Source organism: Phocoena sinus, chromosome 11 (genome assembly GCF_008692025.1).
Source record: "Phocoena sinus isolate mPhoSin1 chromosome 11, mPhoSin1.pri, whole genome shotgun sequence".
NCBI classification, from domain to species: domain Eukaryota; kingdom Metazoa; phylum Chordata; class Mammalia; order Artiodactyla; family Phocoenidae; genus Phocoena; species Phocoena sinus.
The window spans coordinates 44,970,399-44,995,914 of NC_045773.1; the positions used below are offsets into that span (position 1 = coordinate 44,970,399).

General features: G+C 40.1%; 1 protein-coding gene across 7 annotated transcripts in view; it reads right to left on the minus strand.

The window, feature by feature from the left end:
• ULK4 (unc-51 like kinase 4) overlaps positions 1-25,516 on the minus strand; it is a 530,371-nt gene that overhangs the window by 424,450 nt on the left and 80,405 nt on the right. For all 7 annotated transcript variants that reach the window (XR_004352053.1, XR_004352054.1, XR_004352055.1 and 4 more), the window contains 2 exons: positions 15,738-15,845; positions 9,756-9,839 (listed from right to left, as the gene is read on the minus strand). Coding sequence is in view for 4 of the 7 variants with exons in the window: in XM_032647445.1 (XP_032503336.1) it covers positions 9,756-9,839; positions 15,738-15,845 (192 nt within the window). In the remaining 3 variants the exon portion in view is untranslated. The remainder of the gene's footprint in view (positions 1-9,755; positions 9,840-15,737; positions 15,846-25,516) is intronic.

Here is a 25,516-nt window from a genome sequence, read left to right on the forward strand (position 1 = left end):
TACCAATAAGCTAAAGACCACCTAAATACAGGGCATCAAGGAAAGCCCGAAGAAAGAGACTGCACCAGTGGTGTGACCAAATTAACCCTTAGACTAAAGGCTGTTCTGGATTGTTCTAAGAATGCTTAAGTCTCAAAAAGGATCAAGCTGTTTCCAGGTAACTTAAATGAGTCCAAGAAAAAGCACAAAAGTACTTAAAAGGCTATAAAGAAACAGAAGTGCCCAACATAAAAATCATGACATCTGACATCCAATTAAATTCACACACACTAAAAAGTAGGAAAATATAACTCATAAAAAGAAAATTTAATTAAGGGAAATGACACAGGTGACAGAATAAGAAAAAAGTATTTAAATGGCTACTATAAATACAGTCCATACACTCAAGAAGAAAGAAAGAAGAAAGAAGCATAAGGAAAAAAACAGAAAATTTTAAATGACCTAAATCCAAGGGCTAGAGATTATAATGTCTTATATGAAAAATACACTGAAATGGATTAACATATTAGACTCTGCAGACTCAATGATTAGTGAAGATTAGTGAAGACACAACACTTAGCAAAAAAAAAAAAAAAAAAAAAAGAAGAAAGAAAAAGAAAAAAAAGAAACAACTATCCAAAATAAACACAGAAAGAAATAAGACTGGGTAAAAAAGAAAAAAGCATTGGAACATCAGTGAACTGTGGGACAACTTCAAACAACCTAATGTATGTGCAATGAGAATCCCAAAAGGGGTGAGAGGGAGGCAGAAAAAATATTTGTTTGAAGAACTACTGGCTGAAATTTTTTCAAATTTATGAAAATTAATAATTCACACTCTAAGAAACTCAATGAACCTCAAGTAGAAAAAAGAAAAGTCACACCAAGGTACATCATCATCAAACTGCTAAAAACCAGTAATAAGGAGAAATCTGTAAAAGCAGCTAGAGTAAAAAGACACATTATGTAGAGATTATCTAACACATAACCTAACAAAAATAAGGATGACAGGAGACTTCTCATCAGAAACAATGCAAACCAGAAAACAGTGGAACAATCTTTAAAGTACCAAAAGAAAAAGAAAAAAGATAACTGTCAACCTATAAATCTATATCCAACAGTAACACCCTTCAAAAACAAAGGTAAAGGGCTTCCCTGGTGGCGCAGTGGTTGAGAGTCCGCCTGCCGATGCAGGGGACGCGGGTTCGTGCCCTGGTCCGGGAGGATCCCACGTGCCGCAGAGCAGCTGGGCCCGTGGGCCGTGGCTGCTGAGCCTGCGCGTCCGGAGCCTGTGCTCCACGACGGGAGAGGCCGCAGTGGCGAGAGGCCCGCGTACCGCAAAAAACAAACAAACAAACAAAAACAAAGGTAAGGGACTTCCCTGGTGGCACAGTGGTTAAGAATCCACCAGGGGACACGGGTTCAAGCCCTGGTCTCGGAAGATCCCACATGCCACGGAGCAACTAAGTCCATGTGCCACAACTACTGAACCTGCGCTCTAGAGTCCACGAGACACAACTACTGAAGCCAACGCGCCTAGAGCCTGTGCTCCACAACAAGAGGAGCCACCACGATGAGAAGCCCTAACACCACGATGAGAAGTCCTAGCACCACAACAAAGGGTAGCCCCCGCTGGCCGCAACTAGAGAAAGTCCATGCACAGCAACAAAGACCCAATGCAGCCAAAAGTAAAAATAAATAAATAAATATTAAAAAGTAAATTTAAGAAAGAAAGAAAAGGGACATTCTTAAAAAAAAAAAACAAAGGTAAAAGTGAGGAAAATAGGGACACGTTGGTAAAAAGGTACAAATTTTCACCTGTAAGATGAATAAAGTCTAGGGATCTAATGTAAAACAATGTGACTCTAGTTGATAACACAATATAGTATAATTGAAATTTGCTAAAAGAGAAGAATTAAATGTTCTCACCCCAGCCCCATAAAAAGATTAACGGGATAAAATATGAGACGACTGATGTGTTAGCTCAGTGGGGGAATCCTTTCACAATGTATGCATATATCAAATCATCACTTTGTACACCTCAAATATCTTACAATTTTATGTCAATCATACCTCAATAAAGCTGAAAAACAATTTAAATCCCTATCTCTGATAAAAAAAGACAAAAAACAATCAGCATGAACACAGATTTATATCTATATCTATCTATCAGATTAACAAGCTTGAGCTACTATAAGAAAAAAAGCACATCACCCAACAATGGCAGAATTCACCTTTCTTTCCCCCTAAGTACGTATACATACTGAGTCATGAGAGAAGTATCCACAAATACCAAAGATTTAAAATCATACATATACCACTCCCTCTAAACACAATACCATTAAATAATAAAAAGATAAATAGAAAAAACATAAAGACAGGTATTAAATGAGAAAGAAACAAAAGAGGTGTAGAATTTGTTAAGTTTACAAAGCATGTAATGGGATAAAACAGTTAACGGAACGTGAAAACTAACCTACAGAGAAACCGAACCAATATAAATCGTAGAACCCTGTGGAGCTTCCCCCTGAAGATTATCTGCTGCAGGCGAAGAGGAGGTATAAACCTCACCCTAGCAGTGAACATACCATACTTTGTGCCTCTTACCCCACCAAGTCTCTGGAAGCTGGTCTACTCCCTACTCAGTGAAAACTCAGGATCGCTTCTTTGTGCCATTCTCAAAGGTTTGCTTCAAGACACATTAGGTAACTCCATACTTAGTATTGCGTCCTACTAATAACAGCATTCCAAATATTATGAATAGTGATATTAAAAGGAAAAACACAAGAAACCCTGCATCATTCCTATTCCACATACATGTTGCTCACTTTCACTACATAAAGGCGAGGAGAACTGTGCGTACCCGCAGAGAACCCAATGTTGATGGCACACACATTCTTTATTAGGAAGATTAAACTTAAACTGTGACAGTTACAAAAACAGAAAATACAGCTGTACATTTTCACTTTTATCCAGTATCAAGAATTTTAACTTCTCTCTCATTTTCGTTAACTAGTGTCTAAAAACACTTCAAAGATAATACATATAATGGCTAACACCTCTATACATTCTAATTCAAGCCCCATCTTTTCCTAATTAAATACAAGCAATTTACCAATAGTTTTCTTTTTTAAAAAGCACTAAAAAAAATTCAATTTCCTCTTAAAAGAATTTTGTTACATCAAAATTATCTAATAAGCTATTGTTCAGAAATGAATAATAAAGCCAACCATTTATGTTTTGAACCTCACATTTTAACATATGCCAGGTGTCAGTTCAGCACCCATAATTATATACAGACTCTTATGCAAGCTATAAAAAAAGAGGTGGTTGGGGCTTCCCTGGTGGCGCAGTGGTTGAGAATCTGCCTGCCAATGCAGGGGACACGGGTTCGAGCCCTGGTCTGGGAAGATCCCACATGCCGCAGAGCAACTGGACCTGTGAGCCACAATTACTGAGCCTGCGCGTCTGGAGCCTGTGCTCCGCAGCAAGAGAGGCCGCGACAGTGAGAGGCCAGCGCACCGCGATGAAGAGTGGCCCCCGCTTGCCACAACTAGAGAAAGCCCTCACACAGAAACGAAGACCCAACACAGCCATAAATAAATAAATAAATAAAATATTAAAAAAAAAAAAAAGAGGTGGTTGATTAGATACAAATGCATAAATTAATCTCCTCTAAACACGTGGAAACACTCTAGGTACTATTTCCAGCTTCTGTGCGCACTGTACAGTAGGTTGCTACCTACCCAGATAAAAATAACTACCTTCAAGAAAAGCCAGCTTTCTCAGCCTCCCTATTCCATGCACATACAGAACATATGCCATCTAAGTTCAATGCCAAATATTCCTGAGATCAATACAGCAATGATACCAAGGGGAGAACTGCTCTTTGCTATTGTCTACAGTAGGTCAAAGCAATGCAATGGAAAGCTGTCAAAGAGGGCCCAAGTCAGAAGCACGTGGAAGATCAACCAACACAGGTACCTTTCCTTATACAAAACATCAGCTGGGGCCCCAGGGCTTGGCCAGTATCAAACTACTCAAGAGTGGCACACCTGGGACTGAAATCCACATCCTCTGACTCCCAGCTCAAGGTCTCCGAAATGCCAGCCCCAACTCTGAAACGATGACTCAGTGTCATCATGGGTACCTTTTCTTCTATACTGCCACACTCTTTTTAAAACAGTTATACCAGATCTTCTTTTTTTTTTTTGCATGTTCCACCTTAAGTCTCTCACTCTAAATACTTCCCCTCTTTCCACCTGGGCGTTTACATCTGTAACAAGATCAAAGGCACTTGACTCACATCTCTATTACCATTGTTAAAATTATAGAAATCATAACAGGTTGACCTGTTTGGAAAACAAGGTCATAATCTCTTAGGTAACCTTTTGAAAAAAAGAAAACCTACTGAAAACTATTTAAACAAACTCATGACAGCCCCAGCCCCAGTGTAAGACTATCTTCCTCTCCCTAAGTGGATCTCACAGCATGCCACAGGATAAGGTAGGTCTGTGGGCAAATAACTTTGAAAACATTGCATTCAATATGCGCCCATGGAGATTCGTAATTAAAAGCTCTGAAAAAAGTAAATAAAAGCTCTGAAAAGTACTAACTACAAACAAACGAAACTATTCAACCTTGTTTAACCCAGTGTGTCCCAAGGTATTTGACTGGAAAACCCTTAAAACACGTCTGAATCTCCCATGGCAAAGCTAGTCATCTATGCACAATGAACAAAAACAATATGTATAATTTAAAACTAAAATTGTCTTCTAAGAAGTCTACATATCAATTAAAACAAAAAAGTAAAATTTCCATTCCGCTTTTCTCGCAATGCACAGATTAAAGGGAGGAGAAAAGGGAGTACAAACCAGAATCAACGGCCCATGTCCAAAAAGGTACATTGCTAAGTTTTGAAAGTGAAAAAAGAAGTCAATTAAGTTAGGCAAAAAAAATCTCAATATGTTTAAGAACAACAGAGATAGCACAACAATGTGAATGTACTTATCTATATACTTAAAGGTTAAGATGGTAAATTTTATATTAAATATATATATATATTTTACCACAATTTAAAAATATACAAGAGAAATAGAACAGACCACATTCTTGATCTTTACAGTAATGCAACTTTGTTATTGCAACAAAAGAAAAAAGAGGCAATAAAATCCCACCCACTTGAAAAAGTTTAAACCATCTCATAAACAACCCTGGACCAAGATAAAATTTTAAACTAGGGATTATCTATAAAATAATAATAATGGAAACACTACATGTCAAAACAATGGGATACAGCTAACACTAGGTTGAAAGTTAATAGCCTTAAATGTCTTAGTAACTACACAAGAAAGAAAAAGGGGAAAAAAAAAAGCAAATGTAGTTACAAAACAACAATAAATGGCATACTGAACCAGGGATTAAAAAAAAATTTTCTTTCCAAATAAATGAAGATACGGCAGTGTCTTAATCATTTTCGCCTTTCCTGTGTGCAGCCAGTACATAATATGTTTCATAAATGCTACCTGTAAAGAACGGGAGCTGTACATGAGAGAGTTAACTTAAGCAATGAATTAAATACATTAGCTGAATGTCATCAGGAATTCAAAGGAACTTCAATCATCTTATTCCAGTGTTTTCTAAACCAAATGTGTCATTCTCTTTTTAGTTTTCTCACTGAGTATGCCTTCCATTTTCACTAATATCAACCAATTCTCCTCAAATTTATTCATAGATATATACTCTCAATCAACATCCCAACAGGTGAACTTGCATATAACTTTTAGAATCAACTTTTTAAGTAAAAAGGAACCAAAAAAAGCTAAGAAACTCATGAAAAAGATTAAAATGGTAAGAAAAAATGCCCCTCTATATTTTTAAATTATTAAAAATAAATACTATTAATTTAGACAGCATGGAACAGATAATAGGCCAACAGAACTAAATAAAGACAAGAGACATGCACATTGACATGACAGAGGTACACTGCAGAGCCGTGGGAAGATGGACTTTTAGTTAAGTGATGCTGGGATAACAGATTATGTTTATTTTAAAAAATAAAACTGGATCCACACATAGCACCACACACACAAAACAATTACAAATAGATTAAACTTCTAAAGGGAAAAAGGAAATATAAAACTTTTAGAAGAAATATGTAATAGACCATCTTAATGAAGTTGGAGGAGAGAAGCTTTTCTTAAGATATAAAAAACACAAATAATAAAGGAATGGATTGATAAATTTCTATTCAAATCAGGAACTTCTGCTTATCAACAGACACTGTAAAGAAAATGAAAAGACCAAACACAAATTAGAAAGTATCTGGGATACACATAAACAACAAAAAGTTAATATCCAGAATACATTTTTTAAAAATTCCTATGGGTGGAGTACCATGACATCTGAATTTTTTTCAAACAGTTCAGCAAATAAATGAATGAATAAATAATAAATACACACATATGGAAAGATATACACACACACATATTACAACAAAGCAAAGAGGACAAAACGTTAACAGTTGAACCTAGGTGACGAAAATAGAGGTGATCATTATAGTTTTCTTTCCTTTTCTAATACTTGAAACATTTTATAACAATAGGCTGGGTGGGTGGGAGGGTGGGAATGAAAGTGTGCAGAATTCCTACAAAGCAACAGAAAAAATTAAGACAATCATTTTCAAAACAGGAAAAACTACAGAAACCAAAATGAGTAGAAAAAGATGGTCATTATCATTAGTAATCAGGAAAATGCATATTAAAACTACTTTGAGAAACTTTAATGCCCACGAGACTGACAAAAACTTAAAGTCTGACTATATCAAATGTTCAAGAAGATGTGAGTTAATGGATACTCCTATACACTGCTGGTGTGAGTATAAACTGATACACACATGTGTCTCTGAGGCACACATCAACAACATACTATTCAGTGGTACAAACACTTTACACAATCAGCATGTACCAATCTCAACCTAACTTTAAGCAAAACTCTTAAGTCTCAAAAGAACACAGTGCCAGTCCATTTATAGAGTTCAGCATTTAGACTCAATCAACGTAATATTTAGCAATACAATCAAAAAGGGAAACACTATAAAGAAAAACTTGGGAAAGTAAAAAGAGAAAACAATTTTAAGAAAACCTTGGGAAAGTTTATCACCAAACTCAGAATAGTGTTTACTCTTTGAAAGAAAGTACAAATTGCAATCCTAGAGGGAGACAGAAAAATTCTCTAAGCAACCGGTGACTTCCCCTTGGCGTTTTTTGTTTTTTGTTTTTTGGGGGGGTTTTTTGACTGCTTTGGGTCTTCGTTGCTGCGTGCGGGCTTTCTCTAGTTGAAGCTAGTGGGGGCTTCGTTGCAGTGCACGGACTTATTGCACTGGCTTCTCTTGTTGTGGAGCACGGGCCCCAGGCTTCAGTAGTTGCGACACGCAGGCTTCAGTAGTTGCAGCACGCAGGCTCTAGGGCACAAGGGCTTCAGTAGTTGTGGCCCACAGGCTCTAGAGTGCAGGCTCAGTAGTTGTGGCCCATGGGCTTAGTTGCCCTGCGGCATGTGGTATCTTCCTGAACCAGGGCTCGAACCCATGTCTCCTGCATTGGCAGGTGGATTCTTAACCACTGCACCACCAGGGAAGTCCCCTCTCCCTTTTTTTTAAATAGAGTAAGTGGGTCAGAGTGTGTGCTTTTAACCATACTCCTACATTTCATATACTCTTCTGTATATGAGACACATTTCACTATTAAAGAACCTACATTCAGAAATACCAGTAGGGGCTGGGAAAACAGTTTTCTACATTAAAAAACAATTTTTTTTAATCATTGAACTGGCTTAAAATTTTTTTTCCTCAACTATGTCCTGAATACATTAGACAAATATGCTGAAGAATTGCTACAACTGAATTATTTTTGTAAGGACAGAAATCCTTTTTTAGGGGGGGATGATCACCTCTGAATTTATTTAACAGGGACAATATTAGTGTACATACTGCCAAAGCATACACTTAAATGCTTTTCAAACATATAAAATTTTCATAAATTAGAGAGTTCTGGACTTTTCTCCCTTTTTTTTTTTCTTTTCTCCCTCTTAATGAAAAGTATACAAGACTTGTCATACATACCAAGACAAAAGGCAAGTGTGTATATTCATTAACTATATCATTAGCTACATCGCTATTTTACAGTTATTACTTGTTAACAATACACATGTATATCAAACACTATTCTTTTTTTTTTTTTTTTTTTTTTTTTTTTTGCGGTACGCGGGCCTCTCACTGCTGTGGCCTCTCCCGTTGCGGAGCACAGGCTCCGGACACGCAGGCTCAGTGGCCATGGCTCACGGGCCCAGCCGCTCCGCCGCATGTGGGATCCTCCCAGACCGGGGCACGAACCCGTGTCCCCTGCATCGGCAGGCGGACTCTCAACCACTGCGCCACCAGGGAAGCCCTCAAACGCTATTCTTTACAGTATGTACTCAATGAAAACACAGGAGGGGGTGGGGAGGATATATTTAATAAAGGATACCACCTCATGGATTAGAATTGATCGTCTTTTACTAGGCATTAATCTAAGTTTTATAAATTAAAGACACAAAGTTTTTAAAATTTCTTTACACCATTTAAAAAATTTCTAGAAGACTCCTTTCTCCTTTGAGCTCCCGTATTTTATTCTTTTGCATGAATGTACTTGACAGATTCCACTTTATATGTTTATCTTAGCTCCCACAACAGGTAGGATCTGTGCATGTACAGAAGTTCCACCTTCTTCATCCATGTGCCCCCAGGTGTGCCTAGCTTGAGGCCTTGAATGATAAATCCAAACATGGCTTTTGACTAGAGATAAAAATAACTTAATTCTCATATTGTTGATAAAGTAAAGAATACTGGCTTCATTCACATCCCACAGTGACAACTGACTACACAGTTAACCCTACAGGCGGGTAAGTGTTCACACCTCCTTTCTGGATCACCAGGGGAAAACCTTGCAGAGATTCTTCTACACTTGGGACATCATTCCATTACCATATAACGCATGAAGTAATGAACTCAAAAGAAAGATGTTTATTCTGACATGTGTTTTTTTCCATTCCTTAAGGAATGTTTTTAGCTTATGGCTCTGCCTTGGGTGAAACAATGTCAAGGTTTAAAGCAAACAGAAAAATGCCAACCTTCTAGGTCAGTTACTAAATCCTCTACACAATTACACACAGGAGCTACGTATTCAGGTTGGTTGTTTGGCCAGCTGGCTGGTTTTCAGCCATTAACAATAGCATGAGAAGGGATGTGAATAAATTGAAAAAAAAAAAAAAACCCCACATCACATAATAATTACTACTTAATATTAAAATCAACAGATACTAGTGGCAGCTTCCCCGTTTCTGAACCACAAAATGGCAACCTGACAAGATAATCACAGGGATGTTGAGGTTCGCAGAAAATTCTCTGCATACACCTTGCCTGTTAAACTGTTGTATTGATAACTTTAAAAGAGAGGGGAGGATTAAGTATGTGTTGTTGAGAACTAGTTAGGTTGTTGATATTTGCTATCACCTCTTAAAAAGCAAGACATTTAAACAAGTGAATGAGAGTGAGTTCGTTTTTACACTGGATCCACTGTAGGTCCCTGGCTCACAGTGGCTTGTCGGCATTACTTAAATTCAGGAGCAGTACACTGCTTGGTTGACAGGCTCCTGCACTGCTGCGGGCTACAATCCTCACACAGTGCCTGCAGGGTTATTACAATTGCAAGCGTCTACAGAGGACAACAAAGGAGGCTTACCCCTTCCCGAAGGCACCTCATTAGCACCGTGTATGCAGCCGAGGGAACAGCCCAGCATTCTCGGGGCTTCTTTTTTTTTTCTTCCTAAAATGAAGTGGAAGGAAAGGCAGTGAAGCTAATAGCACAAAAGATATTAACCCTTTCAAGAAAAAGGCTCGGTTTCATATATACAAACTACCTAAAACTTCTTAACATTCTATTGAAAGTACAGCCTGACAATTATGACCTGATGAGGGGGTCTTTTACTGCACTGTACATACAAGGTATTTCTTCTGTTTCTCATTATGTTGTATATGATGTTGATAAGATCCCCTCAGCAGTAGCTAGATGGAGAGAACTAAGAAATGACAGTATGACCTGGTCGATAGAGAAACCATTCCACTGCTACTCCTACCTAAAAGGTATGACATTATCTGTAACGATTGGAAAGCACAGAACGCACAGCTTTGAGTAATATCTCCAGATAATCCACAGGAACTAGTAAAACTCAGGATGCTACCTAGCAAGACAAAGCTCAATACAAGTCAGCAATTATGATTAGCGGGTACACTGATTTTAATGACATCAGGAAAAATTCTTTCACAGAAGAACCAAATTAGAGAGATAACCGCTAGAACACTCCTGGAACCTATCAAATGAAATCACAAACTAAACCAGGGGCCACAGAGAAAAGTGAAAAACAATAATCTTTTTATAGCAGAAGAAATTCAGCTCTGCTTAGAATGTTTCTTTAAGATTGTCCAAATGTTAGAACTGGTACCTTACTGATCCAAAAGTATTTAATACCCATGATGAGAATTGTGACCCATTAAAACTGTACCCTTTATCATGGAATTGCACATAGGGTCATAATTTAGACATTACCATCCAGAGCTGCTCCAGCCCAAAAATCGCGAATTCAGCACCCAATTCAACTTCCAAACACAACTTTCCTCCCTTCCAGCTCATTTATTCAAGAGGCCCACCACAACCTCTCCTTAACATCACTGGACTCTGCTCCCCGTCTCCCCTCCCCCACCCCTTCTCTTTCCCCCAGTCTATCCCCAACCCTCCCTGACAGCCATTTAGATTCCTGGTCTATCATTTAATCACTCTTGCCAAAGGCCTGAATGACCTCACCCTCTGGAGTGCCCTTGTCCTGGGCCTGGGGAAACTCAACCTTAGAGGGAGCCAGTGGCTTGTTTTCTCCAGGCCTGCGCTCAGACAGCTGGGCTCTTGGAAGGGTGACACCAAGAACACAGAGTCCACAAAGGACCTAGGATCAGTAAGCCCAGGGACCTTCCACGTCACTCTCCAGGCCCATCTCTCTCTCTGACCAATTCCCTCTCCTACAGGACCACAGTACTTCAATCCCGTGGCCCTGCCATCACTTCACCTACTTTTCCTCCTCCACCGAGACCATGAAAGTGATGAGAGAGGAACTACTACCTCACCTCCACCTGCAGCAAGCTGCCGCTCATACCCAGTGGTTACAGCAGGACAGGCTCCTCCACCCCTTCCACGTGGGCTCACAAGCCCGTTCTCACCCTGCTTTCTTCAGGGTCACTAGGGTCTGGACCATCCCTTATTTCTCCTAAGTGCTCGATGCCCTATCTCCACGGGACCCCTTCCATTTCCACTAGAACAGACTCATTGTCATCTCCCATTTTCAGATGTGCCGTGAGAACTACATGTAGATGTTTTTCTTTTTTTTTGGCTGGGCCACGTGGCATGTGGGATCTTAGTTCCCCGACCAGGGATCAAACCCGTGTCCCCGGCAGTGGAAGTCCCCCGGAGGTGTATTTTTGATGTCTTTGTGGGAGAAGGTGAGCTCCACGTCCTTCTATTCCGCCAGCTTGATCTGGCCCCCTGTTGTCTCCCATTCTCACAACAGCCCCTCGCCCCTCCGCTCTTTCCCATAACCATCCTAAGCTTTACGCTCACTTCCTCAAGTGTCCTCACCTCCCCCTAAATCCTCAACACGCTGCCGTCTGACTTCTTCGGCCTCACTCACTCCACATTAAATAAATAAATACACGAAACAGCTCTTTTTGGGTTACCGGTGACTTTCGTGTCACTCAAGCCAGGGGACTCTGTGGTTCCCTTTCTTGGACATTCAGCCCTATCGACGTTCTCTTTTCTGAAATGCCCACTCCTCTCCTAAGTTTGCTCCTGCTTCACTTACTGTCCGTTAGGATCCAGAAGCCTCTCTTACCATCCTCCACTCTATTCTCCACTTATAAAGCAGAGTCATCTTTGTGGCACTTAAATCAGATGACACCCTTACCCTTCTTAAAACTTTATCGGCTTCCCCTTGCTCTCAGGATCAAGACCCAGGCATCCGACTTGGCCGAGGAGCCCTCCATGGTCACGTCCCTGCCAGTCTCTGCAGCCCTGCTTCCTGCTCATTCCCCTCCAGTCCCATTGGCCTTGGTGCAGTTCATGAGTGGAAAAAAGCACCTACTGTGTGCCAGGAACTCTTCTAAACAATAGCCACACAGCTGTGAGCAAGCTGTCTTAATGGTATTTAGTGGGGGACAAAGTCTTTTTTTCATTAAACAAAATAAACAAGTCAAGATAGTGATGAGCGCTATAAAGAAAAGCATAGCAATGGATAAACAAGGTCCTACTGTATAGCACAGGGACCTATATTCAATATCCTGTTATAAACCATAATGGAAAAGAATATTAAAAAGAATATATATATAAAAAACTGAGTCACTTCGCTGTACAGCAGAAATTAAACACAACATTGTACATCAACTATACCTCAATAAAAAAACTTTTTTAATTAAAAAAAAAAAAGGAAGAAAAGCACAGCAGGCTAAGGGGTTAGAGGAAGACTGTAGTCAGAGAGGCTCCATCTCACATTGCTCAGGGCCAGGAGAAGGCTCTCTGCAGGGATCCACGTGAACAGAGAGAAACTGTAAACATCTAGGGGGAAAACAATGCAAGCAAGCGGAACAGCAAATGCAAAGGTGTGGAGGCAGGATCAGGGTACGAGGGGTTTCAGGGAACTGAGGGGAGGGCAGTGCGCCTGGGAGGAGGAAACAAGTAAGAGGGTAGTGAGGGCAGAGGTCATATGGGGACTGGGGAGGCAGCTCACAAGAGCCCAGAAGGTAACTGGAGATTTAGCTGTGACAACCGGGAAGACAGGAAGCATGGGAGGGCTCTGAGGAGTGACAACGGCAGAGTCTCATGGGTTTAACAGGCTCACTCTGGCTGATGTCTGGGGAAGACTTCAATGGACACAAGAGTGAAGCAAGGAGATCATCCGGAAATGATTATGGGCTGGACAAAAAGGACAAAATATAAGAATACCTGGCCTCAATGTGATATGTATCCTTGACAAAAGTCAGGAAAAAAAATACATAAACTATAAATGTGTTGCCTCATAATATCCTCGTCAGAATCACAGTCTGGTCTTCTGTTCTCATGCTTATAACCTTAGGGTGTTACCAGAGAATCAAAAGGACAGGACTTAGGTGTCTACGTTATATACGATATGCATGTATGTACGTATGTGTGTGTGCGTATACATAGATCACTTCAGGTCAGTCTCACTACATCAGCACTGACCTGAGATGTTAAGGTTTACCTATATGCTAAGTGACAACGCCACAAACAGCCTCATCTCATGAAATATCAGTGATTTGTGTGGGTCCAGGGACATAACTTCCTTTTCTGGTTTGCTATCATAAAATGTGGTCAAATGTCATGGCCACAGAATCATCCCTTTATTAAAACAGCCTAGCTTACATCCAATTAAAGTGAGAACGAAGGGAAATGATTCTCTAGATCTACTTTTAGAAACCAACAGAAATATGATTCTGCATTATTCCATTTATATAAGACTCTACAAAATGCAAACTAGCCTATATGACAGAAGGCAATCAGCGGTTGCCTGGGGGTGGGGAGAGGGGCAGGAGGGAGGGGTAACAAACGGTGCTGAGAAAACTTTTGGAGGCGATAGATATTTTCATTATCTTGACTGTGGTGATGGTTTCACAGATGTATACATATATTAGCACTGATCAAATTTTAATCTTTAAACGTGTGCAGTTTATGGTATGCCAATTATACCTCAATTAAGCTGGGGGGAAAGGTAAAATAAAAAATGGGACACATGCCCCCCCCCCCCAAAAACTGGACTAGACTTCCACCCATGATAAGATGGCAGACCACACTTCCTGTGGTCTGAGATACCTGACCTTTCTTCTAAGGAAAGCAGTTTTATTCTGTATCCTTAAAATGCCTCAGAGAGCTGACACAAAACAAAGAATAATCAAGCCAAATATTAGCTGCAAGCATGAAGGGCTAAACAGAGCACTGAAGTTTGCTTTTATTCTGAGGGCCTGCAGAACTTGGTAAATTTGAGCTTTGATGTCAAGGCCTCCAGGGCCCAAGGTAAGAGTAAAATCAATATAAACTCTCCAGCCCCACCCCCGAAGAACTGCAAGGAAAACTGTCTTTCACAAAACTTAGCACACAAGAGAATGTTCCAGTGCAAGAGGAGGAGGGAGGGAGCTCTAAGTACTAACTGAGAAAGACATCCATATTAATTATTAAGAAATAGCTCCAGTGTATGTATCGCCATACACTGTTTTTAATACTGTATAACTATTAAGTGAAAAATGTTGCTCTACTTGCTATATAAAATGAGACAAAGTAAGAATCTACATTTCTAATCACTCATTTGTGCAAAACTAATGCTGTAAATATAAGAAAGTAATCGTAATGGTTATTTATTGGGGAACTACACAGATGGGGGACAAAAATAGAAAAGAGACCCTTCTCTGTATACCTTACTATACTTCCAAGTTTTCTAGTTTCATGAGTGTGTTATCTCTTCAAAATATAAAATTACCTGAGAATAAACTCAGCCAAGCTAAATGTACAAAAGCTTTATGAGTGAAATATATTGGGTTGGCCAAAAAGTTCATTTGGGTTTTTCTGTTAAGATGACGAACTTTTTGGCCAACCCAATAATTTAAATGACTTAAATGAAAAATCTTTTAATATAAATATATGAAAACACCATTTTTGTGTGCATTAAAGGACAACATATCATAAATGTGCTAATACTTTCCTCATAGATGCAGTACAATCCCGAACATGCATTAGGAGACTCAAAATCACAAAGACAGCAGTATTTCTGTATAGTCAATGCAGGGTTCAAAAGATGATTTCAGAACTGGACAATCTGATTCCAAAATTTATTCTGACATGTAAAGGGCCAGGAAGAGCCAAGACATTTATGAAAACGAAGACTAAGGAGGTGAGATTTGCGGTACAGGCTATCAATACTAAGCATGGAACTAAATGATTTTAAATACTGATGTTTTATAGTAATTAAGTTAATTGCCTTAAAATGATGATCATCCAGAAAGTCAATTTAGATACTAAGGATACTCAGGTTATATAACATTTAAGCAAGTTCTAGAAGCAAAACATAAGTACAAGGAGAGAGCTTTTGATTAACTTGTAACTCACTGGTGCTCATTAAAACACTCAGAGCATCACATGAAATGAATAACTCATAATTTATCTATATCTATTCAATATATTCCGAAATATAAGAGGTCCAATTCTGCAGTCACAAATTCTCATGCCATGTTAAGAGCTATATTTACACATAGTGTTTTAAATAATAATGGCGCTTTTACACTGGGAGAACCAACAGGACCCTCTTGCATCAAGGAGTCAAAGATGGCAGCAACCTAGGAAGTACTTTGGGGACTCTGGTCCACTGGTTTTAAAATACAGCCTGAGAATCTCCTACACTTTAAAGAAAAAGAGGCACTGGGGGAGAGGGAAGACAGACAAGGAGAGATAGAAGAAGAGTCAGAAAGACACTGAGAGCCTCTCTCCTCCAGAGGTAAAAATTTTCCTAAACTCCTTAGGTGTGCTCAAAGGGGCAAAATCAAAAAACTTTGATTTTGATATCCGCCATGATATGTCAGAACACATCAAAGAACAACAGAGTTAACCAGACAATCTTACCTGGGTGGCTATAAGATAGATCAGCTCCCCCAGGGTTGGTAAAAGGCACTGTTTTAATTTGCTGTTCCTGAAGTTTTCCCTAATTAATTCGGTTAAGAGAGTAACTGCCTGAAAAGAGAGGGAAAAAGTATATTATTTCATGTGTATCTCTTGGTTCTTTAGCCTATATGTAACAGGCAAGACACTCTACAAAACTCACCTTGCATTTTTAAGAACTGGTTTCCAAATTATTTTCAATATACGGGCCTTATTCCTGAAGGGAAAAAAACAGTAACTCTCCCAGACGAAGATACAAATACACCCAGTGAAATAAACTTACCGACTTACAGCACTTATCAGGTACCAAGCATTTTCACTATATCGCCAATCTTCTGTGAGGAAACCGTTGCTCTATCTTTAAAGCCAAAAAACCTAGGCTGAGAGAGTTGCAGCAGCTTGCCCCCATGCCATCCAGTCCACTTGGAAACCAGAATCTGAACACAGATTTTCCCATGCCAGATCCCTGGGATGCTCCAGCGCACCCCAGTTTGAAAAATTCTTACACTGCATGAAACTTTTAAGTGATTCCTTCAAAATTACAAGAGGGGCAACATTATACCAACATTCCACTGTAATCCACTTCCAAATCCGGCAGCATGTTTTATCAGATCTAGTTAATTTCCTAGGACTCACGCTGAGAAAATCCCATGTGCTCCATGCCAGAATGTATACCCCAGAACACAGGCTAATCAAATGATACTGTGACCATGAAGCAGGGTATAACGGTTTCAGAATGATACATATAGAATGAGATGGGAAAAAACTGCATATAAATAGTGTGAAGCATTGCTCCGAAACAGTGCGTGCAACTGAAAACATGGTGCACAAACAAGATGATTTCTTACTGTGACAAGATATAACTTTTTAAATTGAACATATATCAAAACATTAGGTCGTACAGCTAAAACTAATACAATGTTACATGTCAATTATATCTCACTTTAAAAACCAATTAAGGCTTCCCTGTTGGAGCAGTGGTTAAGAATCCGCCTGCCAATGCAGGGGACATGGGTTCAAGCACTGGTCTGGGAAGATCCCACATGCCACGGAGCAACTAAGCCTGTGAGCCACACCTACTGAGCCCGCACACCGAGAGCCCGTGCTCCGCAACAAGAGAAGCCACGGCAATGAGAAGCCCGCGCACCGCAACGAAGAGTAGCCCTCGCTCACCACAACTAGAGAAAAAAACCCGTGCGCAGCAATGAAGACCCAAGGCAGCCAAAAATAAATAAACAAAAAATAAAATAAATTTTTTAAAAAATTAAAAAGTTTAAAAACTGAAACTGAACACTTAAAAACTTTCAGAGCAATTTGACGATGCTACAACATCCCAGCATGTAATTACTGGTCCCGTACTGTAAAACAAGAGTGTGGACAAGTTGGAGTTGCACATCAGGGAGCTGCACAATAGTCATGCATGGGAGGAACGCTTGTTGATGTGGGTTTTTCTGAACAGCTTTACTGAGTTACAACTGACCTACAATGTGCTGCATTTTTTTTGGCCATCCGTGAGGCTTGCAGGATCTTAGCTCCCCGACCAGGGATTGAACCCAGGGCCACGGCAGTGAAAGTGCCGACTCCTAACCACTGGACCGCCAGGGAATTTCCAGAGCTGCGTATATTTAAAGTGTGCAATTAGATATGTTTGACATACGCACGTCCCAGTGAAATCACCACCACAATCAAGACAGCAACACCCCCAAGTGTTTCCTCAAGTTCCCTTGGTTATCCCTCCATTTCACTACCTTTCTCTCCTCCCACTGATTTACTTTCTGTCATTAGTTGGCATTTTCTAGAGTTTACGTTAATGGAATCATATACTATACATTCTTGTCTGGCTTCTTTCACTTAGCATAATGCATTTGAGATTCTTCCATGTTGTTATGCTTATACATAGTCCATTCTTTTCACTGCTGAGTAGTATTCCCCTGTACACGGATAACACCTTGTGTAACTCCCACCACCCACTGCCTTACACACAGTGAATCCCCCATATAAAGTGGTTGAGGAGGAAAAAGGAATCATATACATCACTTTAGCCCTTGCAGGTCACTTCTACACACAGTTTTCCTTTTCTTTCAACCCGTACTGATCATCCACTAGTATTACCTTGAACCCATCTGAAATTAACAATGTTCAGCCTTTTCTTTTCACCTACAAAAACAGCAATTTGTCACCAGCATACCTATCATAAAAGAACAGATAAAGGAAGTATTCTAAAGAGAAAGGAAATTATTAAAAAAAAAGAACCTTGGAAAATTAGGAAGGAAGCAAAAACATGGTAGGCAAAAATACAGGTAAATACAATAGGCTTTTCGCCTCCTATTAAGTTTTCTAAGTTATGTTGGATGGTTGAAGTAAATGTTAGGAAAATGCTTGATTTGGTTCTAAATGTATTTAGAGGATATATTTAAGACAACTATATAAAAATGAGGGAGGTTAAATGTTGAAAAGGGAGATAAGTTTTCTATACTTCACTTGAATGGGTAAAATGATGACACCACTAGACTGACAAAGTTATGTATAATATAAATATAAACAATGTTGTTTTTTAAAAAATCAAAGACAAGCTAAATAAATGAAAAGATGTATTTGTGTGTGTGTGTGTGCGTGTGTGTGTGTGTGTGTGTGTGTCTGTGTATTTTATTTTCTGTACAATATGATGCTTTGACATCTTAAAAAAACCTTTCTGGCTGGGGAGAGAATGACCCTACCCTCCCAGGGCCAGCCAATTCTCAGAGGTAGCAAAGGCCCAGGAGAGCATGTCTTTAATATGCAAACCCGCCAATCCAGAGCCATACCTCCTCTATCTGGCCCTTATACCTCAGGAGGCAATATTCTTCGCCTCCATCATCCCAGGACCAGGTACCACGCAACGAGAGACTCTTCCTATAGCCCAAAGCCTGCTGAAATTATTCAGACTAGCCAATTCTAAGGTGTTTATCTTGCCTCGCCTTTCCCGTGCAAACCCCAATAAAGGCTATGGCTTAAGCACTCCCCTTTCCTGCCTCCTGACCACCTTGGCGTTTTTCCATATGGCCCTGTATGCCATGCCTGTCTCTAGGACCTGTAAACATAATAAACTTTATTTTCCTGAGCCTCTCCTCTCTCTCCTCTTGTGGCGGCTCCTGACTGACCATCTCATAAATGAATACAAAAAGGAGATATACTATGTTCATATATAGTAAGACTCACGGTAAAGATGTCCATTTCCCCCAAACTGACAGCTTGGTTTATTGAAATTCCTATCAAAATCCTCGCAAGGTTTTTTCGGTAGATATCAATAAGATTATCCTACAGTTCATGTGGAAAGCAGAAGTGTCAGAAGAGCCAAAACAATTTTGAAAAAGGAGAATAAGGTGGTTGAAAGTGCTCCACCTGATTTCAAGACTTATTATACAGCTACAGTAATCAAGACTGTGTGGCATCGTCAGAGAAACAGGCACTCGGATCAATGGACCAGAACAGAGAATCCAGAACTAGCTCCATACAAGTATGGCCCACTGACTTTTGACAAAGGTGCAAAGGCAATACAACAGAGGGAAGTCAATCTTTTCAAGAAATGTTGCTGGAGCAAATGGCTCTCCACAGGAAAAACAAAAAGGAAACATCAACCTAAGTCATCTGACACTTTATACAAAATATCAACTCAAAATGGATCATGGATTTAAATGTAAAACAGAAAACTAGAAGTAAAAAAATAAGATAGTCTTCAGAATCTAGGCAAAGAGTAGATCTGATACCAAAAGCACAGAGACATTGTACCAAAGAAGCTATACAACTGGCAGATAAGCACGTGAAAAGATGTTCAACATCACTGGCTATCAGGGAAATGCAAATTAAAACCACAATGAGACATCACTACACACCTATCAGAACTGCAAAAATAAGAGTGACACCACCACCTGCTGCTGAGGATGGAGAGAAACTGGATCACTCATACCATTGCTGGTGGGGATGTAAAATGGTACAGGTAGTTCGGCAGTTTCTCTAAAACACAAACGAACCACTGAACATGCAGCTTACCAGAGAACCCAGAAACGCATCAGCATTTATCCCAGAGAAATGAAGACTTTCATCCACACACAAATCTGTACATCAATTTTACAACAGCTTTATTTGTAACTAACCAAACTGGAAATGATCCAGGTATCTTTCATCAGGTAAATGGTTAAATAAACCGTGGTACAGCCATACTAAGGAATACTATTAAGCAATAAAAAGTAACACACTGTTGGGACTTCCCTGGCAGTCGAATGGTTGGGACTTTGCCTACCAATGCAGGGGGTGCGGGTTCAATCCCCGGTCGGGGAGCTGGGGTCCCACATGGCTCGCAGCCAGAGGGCCGTGACATAAAACAGAAGCAATGTTGTAACAGGTTCAGTAAAGACTTTAAAAATGGTCCACATCAAAAAAAAAAAAAAGTAACAAACTGTTAACACGTGCAACAACCAGGATGAATAGCCAGAGAATTACATTAAGTGAAAAGAAGCCAACTCTGAAAGGTTACAGACCACACAATTCCATTCATACATCCTCAAAATGACAGAAGTACAGAACTGGAGAACAGATTAGTGGTCGCCAGGGGTTGGAAGGAGGGGCACGAGACAGAGGGAAGAGGGTGTGGTTTTAAAGGGCAATAAGGGTGATCCTTGTGGGGATGAAACTGTTCTCATTAACTATCTCAGCGTCAATATTCTGGCTGTGATATTGCACGATAGTTCTCCAAGATGTCACTATCGGGGAAAACTGGATGAAGTATACCCAGTGTCTCTCTGTACTATTTCTTACAACTGCATGTGAATCTACAATTATCTCAGACTAAAAGGTTTACTTCTTTTCAAGTCAACCTCATACTAAATTCAAAATCCAGATCCAACTTTCTGCTTCACAAAATTCATAGCAGGGACATATAGCCTTTCTCCATTTTATCATCCGCCGGCATTTTGTATCAGTAAGCATCACAGGAAATTAAAAACATTTTAATGCTGCAGACCCTTAAAGAGATAAAACTGAACTGCCTCCAGCATAAAAGAAATTGCTTTGGAGCTCGGTGTCCTGTAAATTGACAAACATCATATAATCTATGCCAGTAATGCCACAGCAACATGACATCTCACTTGCAAAAATTAACTTTGGATACCACTAAACAATACACAACAAATAATGTTTCCCTGCAATGTTATTTGTATAGATTTTCCACTTGTTCTATAAAAATTTAAAGAAATATTAATATTAAAAAGGAAAACTGTGGGCTTCCCTGGTGGTGCAGTGGTTGAGAGTCCGCCTGCCGATGCAGGGGACGTGGGTTCGTGCCCCAGTCCGGGAAGATCCCACATGCCGCGGAGAGGCTGTGTCCGTGAGCCATGGCCACTGGGCCTGTGCATCCGGAGCCTGTGCTCCGCAACGGGAGAGGCCACAACAGTGAGAGGCCCGCGTACCGCAAAAAAAAAAAAAAAAATCCACCTGCCAATGCAGGGGACATGGGTTTGAGCCCTGGTCCAGGAAGATCCCACATGCTGAGGAGCAACTAAGCCTGTGCGCCACAACTACTGAGTCCGCGTGCCACAACTACTGAAGCCTGTGCTCCGCAACAAGAGAAGCCACCACAATGAGAAGCCCACACACCGCAACGAAGAGTAGCCCCCGCTCTCTGCAACTAGAGAAAGCCCTTGCATAGCAACAAAGACCCAGTGCAACCAAAAATAAATTTATAAAACAAAAATTTGCCTGGCCTTCTAACATTGAAACTAAAAGAGATAAAAAATGGGATATTCAAGTATTGTGCTACTATTGTGTGCATTTTTGGAAAACCTAAGGAAAATGAGGGGGTTGGTGGGGGGACTCTTATTTCTAGTATCTTTATGCTTTGAGGCATATCTACACCATCACTGGTTCTATTTCCCTAATAGAAACTATCCTTCTGCAACCACGGGCATGATGGGTTGCTTATTTCTAGTAATAATTTAAGATTGTAATGCTATTCCCTAAACTATTTTGAAATCAAAACCCATTTTACAACAACTCTGACAAAGTGAAGCCAGGCCTCTTTTGGCTTTATCTGAAATCATCAGATTGACATTAAAAGGTCAAATGTGCTTCAATCTCACATACCCTGGACTGAGCCTCTTAGGCAGAAAGACAGGAAGATGAAGAAGTAAGAAGTTCTGCAGTTATAAAACTAATATTCTGAACTTGCAGAAAGAGTTTGCTTGCTCTTGACTCTCAAATTATAGTTTTTAAATGTCCATGTTAACAGGTATACAATTAACAGCTACAAACAGAAACTGAATTAAAGTCCAGGCCAAAGGGACATTTTTGAAACCCTATACAACTATTCCCAAAGGGAGATACAGCAGCAGCCATCACAACAACATAGTCTCCTAAATTAGATGCTATTCAGTATTCCTCCCCAATCCCTGAAGTAAGAGGCATTCCACAATCTCAAAGGAACAGAGAATTCCAATTGATACCACTTTGCCCAGCCCTTTTCTTTCTTAGAACACCATTTTCAATGTCCCAAACACAGCTTGGGCACATAAAAGGAGAGCCCATAATTCTTTCTTCAATTTTATTAAATCTTAGATTTCTTTGGGTATTGCATTTCAGATCTGTACACTTGAAACTTCAAGTTCTCATTTTCACAAGTGTTGGTTTAAAAAGCTTGAGAGAGAGAAAACACACTAGACAGATAGGAGAAGGCTGAAGAGGCAGGAACAGAAAGATGGTAAACCTGTTGGAAGAAAAAAAAATTCTGTATCTAATAATTAAAAATGTTGTTGCAATGTGGCAACACTGTAAGAAGTTCTCCTTGGTGATGTCTGGATATCAAAGTTTTAACATTAGCGTCTATACGAAAAGACAACCCTCAGAATGGGAGAAAATATTTGCAAATCAAGCAGCTGACAAAGGATTAATCTCCAAAATACACAAGCAGCTCATGCAGCTCAATACCAAAAAAAAACAACCCAATCCAAAAATGGGCAGAAGACCTAAATAGACGTTTCTCCAAAGAAGACATACAGATGGCCAACAAACACATGAAAGGATGCTCAACATCACTAATCATTAGAGAAATGCAAATCAAAACTACAATGAGGTATCACCTCACACCGGTCAGAATGGCCATCATCAAAAAATCTGCAAACAATAAATGCTGGAGAGGGTGTGGAGAAAAGGGAACCCTCTTGCACTGTTGATGGGAATGCAAATTGATGCAGCCATTATGGAGAACAGTATGGAGGTTCCTTAAAAAACTAAAAACAGAACTATCATACGACCCAGCAATCCCACTACTGGGCATATACCCTGAGAAAACCATAATTCAAAAAGACTCATGTACCACAATGTTCACTGCAGCTCTATTTACAATAGCCAGGACACGGAAGCAACCTAAGTGTCCATCGACAGATGAATGGATAAAGAAGATGTGGCACATATATACAATGGAATATTACTCAGCCATAAAAATAAACGAAACTGAGTTATTTGTAGTGAGGTGGATGGACCTAGGGTCTGTCATACAGAGTGAAGTAAGACAGAAAGAGAAAAACAAATACCGTATGCTAATGCATATACACGGAATCTTAAAAAAAAGATGGTTCTTACGAACCCAGGGGCAGGACAGGAATAAAGACACAGACGTAGAGAATGGACTTGAGGACACGGGGAGAGGGAAGGGTAAACTGGGACAAAGCGAGAGAGTGGCATGGACATGTATACACTATCAAATTTAAAATAGCTAGCTAGTGGGAAGCAGCTGCATAGCACAGGGAGATCAGCTCAGTGCTTTGCGACCACCTCGAGGGGTGGGATAGGGAGGGTGGGAGGGAGACGCAAGAGGGAGGGGATATGGGGATATATGCATACATATAGCTGATTCTCTTTGTTTTACAGCAGAAACTAACAACACTGTAAAGCAATTATACTCCAATAAAGATGTTTTAAAAAAAATAGCGTCTATGGATGTAAACTTTAATCCCTAATTCTCTGCATGCTAATTGGGTAACTACGTGGCATCGAACTCCTAAAAGCAAATAATCAGGGAGAAGTAAGGACTGCTATCTTGTCACTTCCCTGTCAAGGCCTAAATGTAAACAAACAACCTGTAACTGGTGGATTTTTTTCTCTCAAAGATTATGAACTGTCAGGAAAAGCAAATAAAATGCATAGTAAATTTCTCAGTCTTTTACAGCCGTAGAAAAAGTTTGGAAGTAGTAGGTACACAAACTTTATCACGTTCCTGGATTTTTTAATTAGATGTCAACAAATTCCAACTGCAAAAGAATGTGTCATTTTTTTGGTCAACAGTCACCCAAACCCTCTTCCTAACATCACCCAACTTCCTTTTGAAGAAATACCTCTCCTGTACTGTGCTTGGTCTGTGGGATGACAAAGCAGGCACTGTGTGGGAAGCCCTCCAAACATGGAACCTGCAAGGGCCCCTGGCTCCCTTCAGAAACATCTTTCCTCCCACAGCCAAGGCTCTTGCTCAGAAATCTGAACCTTGAGTCGGGTGACAGAGAATAAAGGAACAGCTGAAGTTCACTCATTCCTTCTAGCAATGGTCCCAAGCAAGTCTCCAAGAGGGTTCTGCTCCAAAGGCCCTCTGGAGCTCCCAGGTCCTGACTGTTCCAGACCTCCTCTTGGAGTCTCTGACCTTGCTCATTTCCCCTAATAAATACCCTTTATGCTTAAGTTAGGCAGAGTCAACCTGCAAAAGCGGTAAACAGTACTTGCGCCGTCCAGTTCCCCTCCCTTCCTGGACACACAAAAATACTTCCCAGCTCCCGTGGAGTTGGGTGGGGCCGTGTGAGTAGTTCTGACCAACTGGCTGGGTAGAAATGATGTATGTACACCTACATGCAATTTTCCCTACTCTAGTCCCCTGCCCCAGGAAACATGAAAGCATCCTGCTGAATGGAGATGCCACGTGAGCTGGAAGCAGCCTGGAATGCCGAGGGCAGCTGCCCTCAGAGCCACCTAGGCCTGCAGCAAGAGAATTTGAAGCCTCTGAGATTTTGATGGTCTCCATTACCATATCTTTAGCTAGTCATATCCTGACTGAGACACAGCGCTAATCATCCAATTCACAGAGACCACTCTAATGATACATAGGAATGATGAAGTTTTCCCATTTTAAAAGAATCACTGACAAAACAAGTCAGTAAACTACTGCACCCACATCTTAGGGTACAAGATCATTTGTGCGGCAGCTAAGGTCTGGCGTCAACATTTATATCATGGAACTGACACCAGTGTCGCAAAGCACCAATCACCAGAAAAGCTGTGAATGAGAAGTATACTGAGAAATCTTGCTATACAGGTTAAGAAATTCAATGTCAAACTGCAATAAATCTGTAGTTCAAAACCTGATTAATCATTAAAATTCTTTTGTCCATTTCTGGCAGATGGCAGACAAAATATCCTAAAGATTCCTCCCATGGAAAGTAATTGTAAAATGCCAGATAAAATATTTTCAAATATCCTTACAAAATGCATAGCTGAACTGGCAAGAAATTAAGGAAATCTCAAAGACAGAAACTTAAAAAATATTCAAAAAGAGAGAAAACAAGAAAATAAAGAAATAGGTAAGCATTCAAGACACTTTAACCCTGCAGGCATGTGGGTGAATCTTTGTGACCTTGAAATGACCTTTTGAAATGGAACAAGACACAAACTCTAGGGCTTACCCATGGTGTGCTATCACACAGGAAACCATTTACATTATGTTGGTACCC